The sequence below is a fragment of the Notolepis coatsorum genome (assembly GCF_963971535.1).
Source record: "Notolepis coatsorum genome assembly, contig: SUPER_7_unloc_3, whole genome shotgun sequence".
NCBI classification, from domain to species: Eukaryota; Metazoa; Chordata; class Actinopteri; order Aulopiformes; family Paralepididae; genus Notolepis; species Notolepis coatsorum.
Window position 1 is genome coordinate 828150 of NW_028174878.1, and position 14059 is coordinate 842208.

At 42.7% G+C, this 14059-nt stretch overlaps 1 protein-coding gene across 1 annotated transcript; it reads right to left on the bottom strand.

Annotated features, from left to right (window-relative positions):
• Positions 1 to 5180: 5180 nt before the first annotated feature.
• LOC311232745 (kelch-like protein 42) lies at positions 5181 to 8746 on the bottom strand (the record flags this gene model as incomplete). The annotated part of the gene is made up of 3 exons (XM_084338325.1): positions 5181 to 5635; positions 6787 to 6992; positions 7980 to 8746. 3 exons carry the CDS (start codon positions 8744 to 8746, stop codon positions 5181 to 5183), a joined length of 1428 nt encoding a protein of 475 aa, XP_084194451.1.
• Positions 8747 to 14059: the final 5313 nt, after the last annotated feature.

The window sequence follows — 14059 nt, forward strand, 5'->3', positions numbered from 1 at the left end:
GGCTAATTATACTGTACTTATATACTGTAGGCTACTTATACTGTACTTATATACTGTAGGCTACTTGTACTGTACTTATATACTGTAGGCTAATTATACTGTACTTATACTGTAGGCTACTTGTACTGAACTTATATACTGTAGGCTACTTGTACTGTACTTATATACTGTAGGCTACTTGTACTGTACTTATATACTGTAGGCTACTTGTACTGTACTTATATACTGTAGGCTACTTGTACTGTACTTATATACTGTAGGCTACTTGTACTTATCCCACAAGATCTTCTTTGATAATCATGTGAAAGAGAGGATAGGTTTTTCTTTAGTTTTTTAAAACATTTTGTTTACCCCCTACACTAGCACTGCTAATAAATGCAGATTTGTCCATTTCTCAGAGGTGAAAGCTCTAATCTAATGTGTCAAAACCGTTTGAATGTCTCAGGAAGGGACTTAGTTAATAGGATATAGGCTTAGAACTAAGAAAAATACAGAATCGTCCCTTTAAATACTCTAATATGGTTACCCAGTGTTGCCTGTATGGCCTTCTGGTCCTGTGCCGTGCTGTTTCCATACCAGGCAGTGATGTTTCCAGTCAAAATGCTCTCTACAGCTCCGGAGTAGAAGGACTGGAGTATCTTCCCAGATACTCTGAACTTCCTAAACTGTCTCAGGTGGTAGAGGCGCTGCTTCGCCTTTTTTACGACTGAGTCTATGTGTGTTGTCCATGTCAGGTCCTCTGAGTTTTAGGAGAGAGTGTGTGTGTGTGTGTTGTCCAGTATCTGCTGTTATTGGTAGCTGCTCAGTTAGCAAGGTGTTGCTCAGTATGGAGGAGACGCTGCTTTTTTGTCTGTTACTTTTCACCTGCTACTGTAAGTGTTATTATCCTGTTTGTGTGCAACAATGTGGCCAATCAGGCACTTTTGTAACCGTCTCTCAATATCTGATCATTCTCAATATCTCAATATCAGCATTATTAGTGTTTATGTCCTTGATATACTTGTATTTATGTGGATATAAATAAATCATTCAAATGTGTGTGTGTGCGTGTTTGCTTTCAGACATGGTACCTACTGTATATAATACCACAAACAAACCAATTATTCAAGCACACTCACACATGGGTTTCTCAGTCTGTTATGGCAGGTGACCTTCTTTCTATCTATCTATCTTCTCTAAATCTTATAATGCAAATATTTTTTTAATTATTATTATATTTATCTAATATATTATAATATAACATAAGACATCTATAAATAAAACAATTAAATACAAATGGAAGATTAATCAAAACCGTTTACCTCGTATTAAAAAAAAGTCATTAAAATTGTAGTTGCTGCACTTTCGCCTTTTACATGACATTTGTATAACTTTTTTCAATATGAGGAAAACAGTTTTAATTAATCTTCCAGTGTCTTACGAGTTGAAATAAAGTTTTGAAATGAAAATATGAACTTCCTTGGGCCGGGGGAGGCAACTCTCCACCTATATCCTGGTTCCCAGCTCCCAGGAGTGGAGAGCACTGTTTCAGACTGGTTGGTCTCCGATGGATCGTACCTTTTTTGGGGGAAAGAATGGAGCACGGTGACCCACAGGGACCAATGCGTATTCTAGAGCCGTGTCTCGGGTCACGCGGGGAGATGAAACAGATATAGTCGGAGGATGTAACGTCACAGTGACATGGGTTGTGAACAACTCGTCCTCTCACGTTGCGTGAAGACTCCACGAGAATGGACCTCAGGGATTACAAGGAAGGGAGAGAGGCCAAGTACCAGGATGTAAGGAGCGGCAGACAGGCAGACAGAAATGACTGTGTAGGCGAAGCATACTTCATCTAACTTGAAGGAACATGCCAACATTTTGGGAAATTAGCTTACCGTCTTCTCCAGAGAGAGACAAGAAGATAGATACCAGTTTGTTTCCTCTCTGTGCGTTCAGTAGAAAGCTATCTGGCTGCATGTTAGCCTAGCTTAGCACAATGAATGGAAGCGGACATGTACGGGTAGCCTACGCATTTGTCCAACTAACACCTCTCCTGAAGGCTACCCGTACATGTCCGCTTCCATTCATTGTGCTAAGCTAGGCTAACATGCAGCCAGATAGCTGAATGTTGGCGTGTTCTTTTAATCAATGTTTAGCTGCTGTGGACATTTTGTGTGCGAGATTATGTGCAAAATAAATCTGCAGTTTTTTGGTGAAGTGCCCCTTTAAGGATCACAACCCCATTCTCCAAGCAGAGATCTAATCAAACTATTTATAATATGTATATATTTTCTTATCGGTTATCTATTTTTCCAGTTAGAAGAATGAATGGCAACAGCACGTCCCTGAATCTTTTCTTTATTGTCGCGACTCAATAACTTTCCATGGCATGTGTCAGAACAAGCGAGTGACAGACGACATAAACGTAAAACATGAAACGGCACACGTTTCCTCAGTACAAAGAATTGCATTTGTAAGTGCTATATTTTCACAGGATTTAAATCATACAGATGCCTAAAATCATTACAGATGCCTAAAGTAATTTTCTGTACATGCGTTCTCCTTAGTGAACTGCAGAGAAGACGGTGAACTGCAGAGTACCTTAATGAAAATTCTAATTCAGCAGTGAGAAACGAAAGAAAACACAGCGGTTTGTCAGTTGCTGGTTATTTAACAGTCTTGAAATTTTTTTTTGTATCCACTTTTTCTCCCCATTTTCTATTTTTCTTCCATCCCAATTTCGTATTTCCAATTCTTCCCTCCCCTGTCTTGAACGTTGCTAGACTACTGTATGCCTCCCACTGGTTGGCTGTAGTGAGGATAGAAGCCTTGCATCACGTGTCCCCTCCGGTACATGAGGAGGCAGCCTGTCGCATCTTTTCACCGCAGCAGCTCGAACTCTCAGTGGCGAGGAGTAACGCGTGGGAGGCTCACGCTGCCCCCCGCTACTTCCTGTTTCCGCCGCACCGGTGTCACCCAACCGACCTGTAGGAGTCGCTGTCCACAACGTCCAATCCCCACCCACCGGCTTTCCCACCCTCTATCACTGCCAATTGTGTTAGTATGACGGCCGGCCAGCCGGTAGCAACGCCGAGAGCTGGGCTCGATACCAGCATCTCCTGCGTTAGTGGCGAGCGCCTTGCCCACTGCACCACTCAGCCGCACACAGTCTTGCAATTTGTGCTTCTTTCTAGTGATAAGAGTCATCGGTCCGGTCCGGCCAATATCTGGCATTTGGAAATAAAAGACATCGGCTGATAACGGCGTACGCTCTGATTATCAAAAGTGGTCTAGCGCTCGCCCCTTGTGTTAATCTCGTATAAAGTCTAATTTGATATATATTTTTGGATTCCTATTTTCAATCCGTTTATTTTGTTCGATACATTTACTTACTAAAGAAAAGAAGAGAAATGTTTTGTGTCTCATGTGTTATTATTAGACTGTTGTACTTTATCAGATGCAAAAGAAAATCATCATATCTGTATTGGCCATTGAAATCGGTCGAGTGTATGAAGCATAAAAAACTCTGGGTGCTGAAGGCACATATCCATTAAGGGACCTGGGCTGTAGCTTTGCATAGTGTATCCTTGAAAAATAAGACTTTGTAAGTGTAATCGATGCCAAGCTCCTTCTCAGTCACCTCACATCTAATGGTACTTTGTCTAATAATTACCTGTTCAAACAATACGTTCTTGAAGTGATATTTCACTCTTATAGAACATTTTAATTATAATTTTTTTTGGAGTCAGAAGACGACCCTGCCTGCCTTGTGTTTCAGCCTTCACCGTCCACATTCAGGATAGTTTTAATTAATGTTGTGACAGAGGTACTTGGTTGTAGAGTTGGGTGATAATTCAATATTATGAATATTATTATTAAGTTTATCGTATCATATCGTGATGAGATATATTATTATTATTATATTATATTGCACAGAATTTGGGGCAGAACATATATTATAAGAAATATATAAGAAATATTTTCAAATCCTTAGACCAAATTTGACAACTCCCCTTCCCAATCAGAACGCATCAGAACGCTTCCAAAGCCACGCCCCACTGGGTAGCTAGCAGGCAGCTATGTGCTTTGTGTACACACGCAACTGTATACTGTATACGTGTGTCACTAGAGGGTTTGATAGACAGCTCGCTCGTTCCAATCATTTGACTTGGTCATTGGTTTGATTGGATGCCATTGCCCTTACTGGAACGACAGATTTTTTTTTTTTCGGTGTCGAACATCTTATTTCTTGAGTACTATCAAATACTGTTGAGATATAATAAGAAATCTAAAATGTTGCCAAAAATCGGCAGCTGCCTATTGATCCTTTAACTAAAATCTCTCTCAAAATGAGATCTTGCATCATCATGCGGTTCAGCGTGATGAACAGCAATTTGATCATATATCTTGTAGTTTTGGCCATGTGAACAGATAATATCGTGATGTATATTATCACCCAGCCCCACTCGGTACTGTTGGGACAAGCTGCAAAGCCAGAACTCATCGTAGTTTACTACTTGTGTGTTTTGCCGCGCTAATGTATTAGAGGTATGACTTTCAGACTAACGGTTTCTAAATGACCAGTCAATAATAGGTGGCGATGACTGGTCTGTTTAGTTGATAAATCACTAATGTGCCTACATGTGCACTAATTAATTCTTTTTTTACATGTTATACCGTAGTGAAAAAAACAACAACTTTGAATCTCTCAATAGTGCCAGTGTAAAACCAAAGCCATGTTTTCATCTGTATCCGTTAGGCCATAATAATAGACACGTGTTCAGTTTCAGAGATATTCGCAGTAGCTTTTAAGGTTGGTAGTGAATAAACATTTGTGCGAATCCCACCTATTGCAGGGTAAATATCAGGAATGTATCACGACCCACATAATCTGACGAGCATGCCGTTTTTACCATGCTACGTCGCCAGTGGCCACAGGGTGGCACCGCAGTCACTCTCGGCTTCGCTGCTATTTCAACACGTCTGTAATGGCGGTATAAATAATTCGACCGTTTCAAACAATTAAACAATATGGCGTATATCAGTACAAGGCACAATGCTCGTTCAGTAGGCAACCGCCCGCCCCGCCCACCCGGCCACCCGCTGACCTGTGTGCGCCGAGGCCGGCCGAGCGGACCGTGCCGTCTCTCCGTTAGTAAGTATCAGTTTTTCGACATCCTCCGCCCCTCTGCGGTGGGTCACAGCGGCGCGCCGGGCAGGTAGAGGGAGCAGAGGAGCATGTTCTGGCCCAGCGCCGGGATCCGTCGGAAGGCCTCCCAGGCGTCCGAGAAGACGTTGTACTTGAGGAAGACCCGGTGCGCCGGGCTGGCGGGCGGGCTGACGTCGCGGCTCATGATGTAGATGCCGTCGTTGTGCAGCGCGCAGGTCAGATTCAGGCCCGTCTTGGACGTGTTCTCCTTCAGCCGGAGCCACTCCCCCGTGGCCACGTTGTACGACTGCACCGTCAGCGTGTCCTCCGTCTGGCTGGGCCGCCACCGCCGGTCCAGCTCCAGCTGGTGCGTGTAGCCGCCCACCAGGTAGATGGTGTCCTCCACCGAGAGCATCTGCTGCTTGCGGACGTGCGCCGGGCAGGAGCGGAACACCGTCCAGGTGTCGGAGGACGGGCAGTAGCGAAGGACGCTTGTGTTCCGGTCTGTGGGACGAACAGAAACAGCATACTTTTAATAAAAACACGGCAGCTGACCACAGTGGCGGCACGGGGTCTTGGGTGGTTTACAGCAGGACGGCCCCAAAGTGAGGCCCCCCGTGGGACAGATGTGGCCCCAAAGTGAGGCCCCCCGTGGGACAGATGTGGCTCCACAACATTATTATACCCTCCAGAGGGTTCCAGATAATTATTAGACATTTAGTTTTGATCTATTTTGACACACTTTACACTACTACTACACGAGAAGGGATTCTTAAAGTAACTTGACTATTACAAGGTACAGTACAAACGCACTTGTAACGTGTCTGGCTGTGACGTTCAACTGAATAATAACACAAACATATAATAGGCACATTTGTTTAGACTGCCCGCCACCCGTGATACATTGCGGCCGTTGGCCCTCCTCCCATGTGCCAAAGGTTTTGAGGCAAACCCTGATTCATAGTAACTGATAGGGCTGGGCGATATGGCCTCAAAATAAAATCCCAGATTTTTATTTTTTTTTTTTTAAATCTGATTTACGATTTTAATCAATTTTTTTCTCTTGAGCAAAACAAATATTATTTTTTATTTTACACAAAAAAATTATCAAACCAAGATGAATGTCCCTATTGGGATTGAAGTGCAAACCTAACTTTCACCAATCTTCACTTAATTTTTTTAATATATATATATATATATATAATATAAAAGGTTACTCTTGATCAAACAAAGATGAATGTCCCTATTGGGATTAATAGTGCAATACCTTGCTTTTTTACCAAACTTCACTTAAAACAAATAAAAGGTGCCTCTTGATCATCAAACAAGAATGAATTTCTCTATTGGGATTAATAAAGTGCAAATCTAACTTTCACCAAACATCACTTTTTGTCAAATAAAAGGTGACTATTAAAAAAGAAAAAGAAAAAAAAGATAAAGATTTTGAAAATCGATAAAAAAAATTCAAAATCGTCCTAAATCATTCATTCGAATTAATCGAAATATAATAATGTATTTGTTCACATTCTACCCGGCTGGAAAATAATGTCGACCTTCAGTGTCGACCATACCAACCTCTAGAGGTGTAACCTCCCATGACGTAGATCATACCAACCTCTAGAGGTGTAACCTCCCATGACGTAGATCATACCAACCTCTAGAGGTGTAACCTCCCATGACGTAGATCAGGCCCCGGCACTCGCAGGCGGAGAACTCGGCCAGGGGGTCTGGCATGGAGGACACAGGGGTCCACCAGTCCTGCTCCGGGCTGTAGCACTCCACCGTCCCCAGACACTGGTGGCCTGAGTGGCCTCCCACGGCGTAAAGCTTCCCTCGCACCGCCAGCAGTTTGAAGTTGGACCTGCGAGCAGATGATGATGTCAACTCACAGTCGGCTCTGAATTTTTAACAGATTCGGGTGCATTGGACTGTAGAAGGATATGTGTACAGTATGGATGCACCAACAACAAGATCAGATTCCACTTTTGTTCCACTGTCAATATACAAATTCTGAGTCCTTAATTTTTAAGTATCAGCTGCTGCAGATACAGTTATTTTAAGTAACTGAAAAAGTACTTAAAAAGGAACACGCCAACATTATCATCTTCTCCAGAGAGTCAGACGAGAAGATAGATACCAATTCCCTCTCCCTCTGTGCGTTCAGTAGAAAGCTAGGCTAGCTTAGCACAAATTAATGAAAGCGGTTACAGACCAGATAGCCTGGCTTGAAACTCCGGGAGCTAGCTGGTCCATATCCTTGCAGCTGGATGACTTTCTACTGAATGCAGAGTGAAAATTGGTATCTCTATCTATCTTCTTGTCAGACTCTGGAGAAGACGGTAAGCGCATTTCCCATCATGTTATTGTGTCCCTTTAACATTTAACATATTTGGGTGCACTGGATCATGTGTACAGTACGGATGATGCACCAACACAATCAGATACCACTTTTTCCACTGTCAATATACTCATTCGGAGTCCTTAATTTTAAGTATCGGCTACGGATACAATCCATTAATTTTACTGAAGAAGTACAATAAGCTTGGATTCACAGCACAAAAATTAACAAGAACACCGTCTCCATTATTTAAGAGATCTAACAATGCTTCTGTGTGCCAGAAATACTTAGTAGTAGTAAGTGACTTGACATTCTGTGTTTCTGGCACAAGAGAGCATTGTTAATACGCATTGTTGATTTCCAACGCGGTGCACACATAGCTCTGTCTGGTTTTAGTATAGATGGGAACTTCTCCAGATATACCCTGCTTTTAGCCTGGCGTCGGCCTGATATACTGTATATATATCGGTGCATCCCTGGTGTTCGGGTCAAAGGTCGATCTAGGCCTACCTCTTCTGGTTCAAAGGAGCGATGTGGTTCCATTGGTTTGTACAGGGGTTGTAGCAGTGTGCCACAGAGATCTCCTGGCCCGTCATCCTGTATCCACCGACCACAAACAGATAGTTGTCTAGGACCGCAGAGCCATAGCCTCTGACGTTGATCATGTCCAGGGGGAGGTTGTTCGCCAGGGGCTTCCAACGCTGCTCCAAGTCCCCGTACCTCAGCATGGACCAGGGCTCCTCCTGCTCGGGGACGTCCAGCGCCAGACAGGCGAAGTCTCCGATGGCCACCAGGGTGGCCGTGCCTTTCATGCGCATCTCCCGGACCTGGTCTCGCAGGGCAGAGGGCAAACTGTTGAACTCCGGCCGCCTCAGCATCGCGTGGTAGTGGCAGGCCATGTACCTCAGGCAGGCTTTACGCAGGTCATGGGTCCCGTAGACTCCGGAGAGACCGTAGAGCTCCACGCAGTTCTCCAGCCTGATCTCCGAGGAGAGGAGCTTGAGGATGGACGTGACTTGCAGGAAAGAGGCCGCCTCGATCAGGTCTTCGAGTGTCTCGTTGACGACCTGCACTTTGGACGTGTTGATGAACTCCAGCACCAGCTCCAGCCCCGGGACACTGAGCCCGGCTTGCAGCTGCACAGAGTCCCCTGTGGACTCTCGCATGCCAGAACTATACAATGCACTAAAGTAATCACTTTTTTCAATGAGCTTCCTTTTGTTTACCTCATAGGTTTTGTCATCCATGACGATTGCAATCATTTGGTCAGATGACATATTTACCTGGCTAGTGGTTTCGGCTTGATGACTTGATGTTGCACAGCTAGATTTTTGTAACTTATTGCCTACCCTCTTACAACATCATGCTGAGTTAGCTAGCTAAGGCACTGAGGGAGTAATACATCGTTACATTTCACCAGAGAAGGAGGTCTCAGGTCTGCACTCTGCAGCTCCAAAGGCACCTATATATGGTGATGTTCAGCCCATAGATCTGGATGATGAAGTTTGGCTAAGTTATGCTAAAAGGACTGCAGCTAGCTATGCTGGTCAAATAAACCGCTTATCTCTGATCAGCAATCATCATTGGTCCACTGCACGGGCATTCCAAAATATATGGACTAAATGGTAGCGATTATTTCTGCCATTTGTTGTTGCATTTCTATAGCGTTCTCTTGGCCGTTTGTAAATAAGTTGAGAGGGTGTGCTGCCGAACTGTCAACATTAACTGTTTTGGTTTTGTGAATGCGTCATTTCCTGGATTTATTCTTCTTCTGAAGATTACGTTATTATAGAGCTCTGGTAGTACTGCCACCTGCTGGTGAATATAGGCTATTAGAATAGAATAGACTTTTAATTGTCATTGCACAGTATACAACGAAATTTCAGGGGAGCTCCCACAGACCGTAGTACATCAGTGGAGGCTGCTGACCAAATTTTTAGGTGAAGCACAAATTATTATATTATATTATATATTAAATAATATTTTTAAAACATCCCCCACTGTGTGTCAGTGGTCAGTGGACACAGATGAAAACATATTAACATTAGGTGACAGCGGACCTGACCAGATGAAAACATATTAGGTGACAGCGCACCTGACCAGATGAAATCATATTAGGTGACAGCGCACCTGATCAGATCAAAACATTTTAGGTGACAGCGCACCTGACCAGATCAAAACATATTAGGTGAAGGTGACAAGGAAGCCACAGACTCATACCCCCCCGACACTCAACTAACCGCCTCGGACAGTCCTTCATACCAGTGGCCATCAGGCTCCACAACAGTGGGCAGGGACTGCTGCCAGACATCAACCTAGAACTAATAGGAACCCAAGTAGGACAATAACACTACCTTATGCATACTGCACCTTATGTGGATACTGTGATACTGTGAATAATGAATAATGTATATTTCAGTTAGTTAGATAGTAAATTATATTGACCTATTTGTTTACACTGCTTGTGTTGTTTTACACTGCTGTACCCCCCCCTTCACCCATGCTGCTATGATGCCTGAATTTCCCCAAGGGGATCAATAAAGGAATATCTTATCTTATCTTAAAAGGAAAGATGAAATTACCTATCTGGGTTCCATCCTATAGAGGCAAATATTTCCTGTGACAAAATGGGATCCAATGTAATAAAACTAAGTCAACCAACGAACTAGATTCCTGTACCGGATCTCCTCTCTGGTAAACAAGAATACCTTGAAGACTCTAACAGGAGCACTCATTCAAGGGTACTACGACTATGCTTGCACCTCATGGTACCAAAGCACCTCAAAGGCACTAAAAACAAGTTTACAAACATCACAAAACAAACTGGTCAGACTACTGCTTGACCTTACTCCTAAAACCCACCTCACCCCTGTCCACTTTGACAACCTAGGATGGCTTAGAGTAGACGACAGAGTACAGCAACTTGCAATGGGCCTGGTCTACAAGATACACTACACCACTAAGATACCCATGTGCATGTCGAAATACTTCCCAAAGGTCAGTGAATACCACGACCACAACACCAGAGGGAGTTCCACAAATCATGTTCAACCCAGATAAAATAATAATAAAAAAAAAAAAAAAAAAAAATTTAATAAAAGAAAATAGTCATAACTTAGAAATTAGATTGCATAGGTCTATGAATCGATATCGCGATTCTGTTTCGATTAATTGCCCAGCCCTACAGTGTGTACAGTAAGTTAGCTTGGTGATTATCATTGTGATGTAGGCTAAGCTGCCTAGCTACTGTTAGCATACAACAGTGGCGGCCGGTGGGTATTCGCCACTAGGGGCGCTATACCAAATATTTTGTACAGTACAGTACAGTACCACGCAACACTCATGGCAAGACGTGAGCGATTCGACTCACGCTCACGGCAATGAATCGGCTCTTATGAACGAGTCGCTCAGCTGTTACTACAACAACACACAACCAGTCAAATAAAGTATAGTCTAGACTCTAATTCACAACTTGAAACACAATATATAAATAGAAAAGTTAGAAACAAAACTCGCCCGTCTACAAACACAGGCAGATCTCTCCCTCTCTCCTTCTCTCTCTCACACACAGCGCGACGTGGAATCGATTCGTTACACAATCAGACCTATTATATACCAAGAATAACTTCAGTATGAGTACAGGGCTGTACACATATTTTGCATATTGTTAAACGAGCCAAGGCTAGCTATTAAACTATCGATATGAATCGAAAATCTGGGACCCTGATGTAAACAAGACAAACGTCTTTCTCTGGTCTGCATCCCCTTAACAATTGTGTGTATTGAGCCGTACTGTATTGTATACCCATTCTGCAATCTGTTAATAAAGTTCTCATTCATTCATTCATTCAAACATAGACGATCTCTCTGTCTCTCGGATCAATCAAATCAAATAATTAACACATGTATGTTGTCATTTTAAACAACTCACCATTCATTCATTATGCATCAGCAGCATCAGAGAGCATTTTAGTAGTTACATTTTCAACAAGATTGCTGCTATTTAAACACTTCATGGAAACGGGGTAACGTTAACCTTATGTCGACTGTAGTATTGTATGACCTCGACATAACGTTTAAACGTTAACGTTACTCCGTTCCATGCACTAAGTGGCCAGCTAAGCTAACGGAGCTAACAGCTAGCAGTACAACATTATGCGGCATCAGTAGACAACGTATCATGTATTAAACTAGAGTTAAGATCGCTAATCTACCTTGTTGTTGGCTTGTTGATAAAGTATATCCACTCCATGGCATTGTCCATCCAGCCTGTGTTGATGTCCATCCATTGTCCATACATGTCCCTCCACACTGCCTCCATAATATAGCTTGTTGTTAGTTAGCCAAGAGCTGTGTCTTTGTCCATTTCCGCCTCGAACAGCCTGCAAACTACCTGGCGTTCTATCGCCATGCTCTAAGACAAACTCTAACCTTAACCAACTTTGAAAGAGTGCCTAAGCTCAGTGTAGTAACAGTTGCTGTTGTTGTTGACGAGTCGACTGAGTTGCATTCTCTCTCTAACCAACCCGAGAAATGCGGCAATGGAAAAAAACTGGCATCGCGTCGGCCAATCAGAGAGCGTCTCCGCGAAATGCGGCTATGGAAATTCTTCACGGAAGTTCACACGCTGCTGGCTAGACCGCTTCAAATCGCGCTCGGATTCCAACATAATAGTCATATTTCAACGCACAACGCCGTATGCACTGATTGGCTGTGACGGAGACAGCGATCAAACTGTGACGCGCACGCAGAGCGCTATCGCTTCTTGCCCGGGCGAGAAATACGAAAAAATTAAAAAAAACGTCACTTCCTGCCCATGAAACCAATGTTTTTTTAATTTAGATAATAACGTTATATTGTGCATTGGAAATACAAACATACTTAAAATGAGTAAATATTATTAATTTTAAACATGTTTATATTATTTATAGGGCTATAAAACACAAAAACGAAAAAGTTGTATTGTCTTGTTCTCTGATTTAACAGCAGCTGGCCAGCAGGTGGGTCGGCGCCCTAGCGCCCCTAGTGGTAGAGCCGCCACTGGCATACAAGCACTGTAGCCTACTTACTTTTTCATCCACAACGTTTTTTCTGATCCAGATGCATAAATCCACTTCTTCATGTTGCTCAGTTGCTGGTTTATACTTCGGTCCTAATGTTGGCGCAAAGTTTAATTTAGCCTGACTTGTTATAGCTGTACAGCTTACTAACTACTAAACAACAACTTTCTCATAGTCTCAACTTTCACATAGTCAAAATGGGTCCAGCTGCATGTGAGGAGGATAGGTTTAGCTCGGGCCAATCTCAAGTTTCTCAAGTTTCTTTATTAGTTGTCATACAGAAGTACAGAATACTTTTATACAAAATGCTTCTTTATGTTACATTTTGTATAAAAGTATTCTGTACTTCTGTATGACAACTAATAAAGAAACTTGAGAAACTTGAGATTGGCCCGAGCTAAACCTATCCTCCTCACATGCAGCTGGACCCATTTTGACTTTGCAATGCAGAAATCTCTGATTGGATTTGCAAGGCTGCCAATCATATTCAACCTCCGTGTATTGGATGTCAAGGGCTGTCAATCAATCAATCCTCCATTCAATGGCAAGAGTTTAACTGCACAGACCGTTCTTAGATGAAGTTAATAGCCTATTTTGATTCGCTGTTATTTATTATTTATTTAACAATGGGTCACACCTGTGAAGTTTTCTTCACGAATAATTACTGCAGGCAATACTGCAGTGCAGGCCTGCTCAGAGCTGTCAATTTTGGCCATTTTTGAAGAAAAGAAAATTCACTGGCATTTTTTTTACAGAGGAAAACATTTATAATAAAAAAATAAAAAAAAATAAAATAAAAAATATATATATATATAGTTTTTTTTTTTTTTTTTTTTTTTTTATATATAGGTATATGTAAATTAATAATAATTATGAATTATGAGTGAATTTGTGTTTCACGTGTTGTCATAGAGAAACCTCCACTGTTTCAAACTCTGATAGATCAGAAGAATATCAAGGAAAATGAAAATATCTACTATCGCGCACCACAGCATACAACGACGGCCTGGTGGCAGGCAACATGAATGACCACAAGGTGGCGCGATACAACGTAAGGAGGACAGTAATAGAGGCAAAACGGCGCTACAGGGATAAAATTGAACTCCAGTTTGAACAGGCTGACTCCAGAGCTATGTGGCAGGGCCTCAAAACGATGACAGACTACAAAGGCACCTCCCTCAAACTGAACAGTGACATCTCCTTAGCAAATTATCTCAATACCTTCTATGCGAGGTTTGAGGCTGGTAATAACAACACCAGCCTACAAGCCACGGAAATGGGGGGGGGGGTCTGCTGATGGAGACTCAGTGTTCAGGGTAACAGAGCATGAGGTGAGGCGGACCTTTAAAAAAGTGAATATCAGGAAGGCAGCAGGACCGGACGGCATCCCCGGCCGCGTCCTAAAAGTCTGTGCTGACCAACTGGCCCCGGTATTCACTGACATATTTAACCTGTCCTTAGAAGAAGTCCACTATCATCCCTGTACCTAAAAAATCCAAGCCTGCTTGCCTCAACGACTACCGCCCTGTA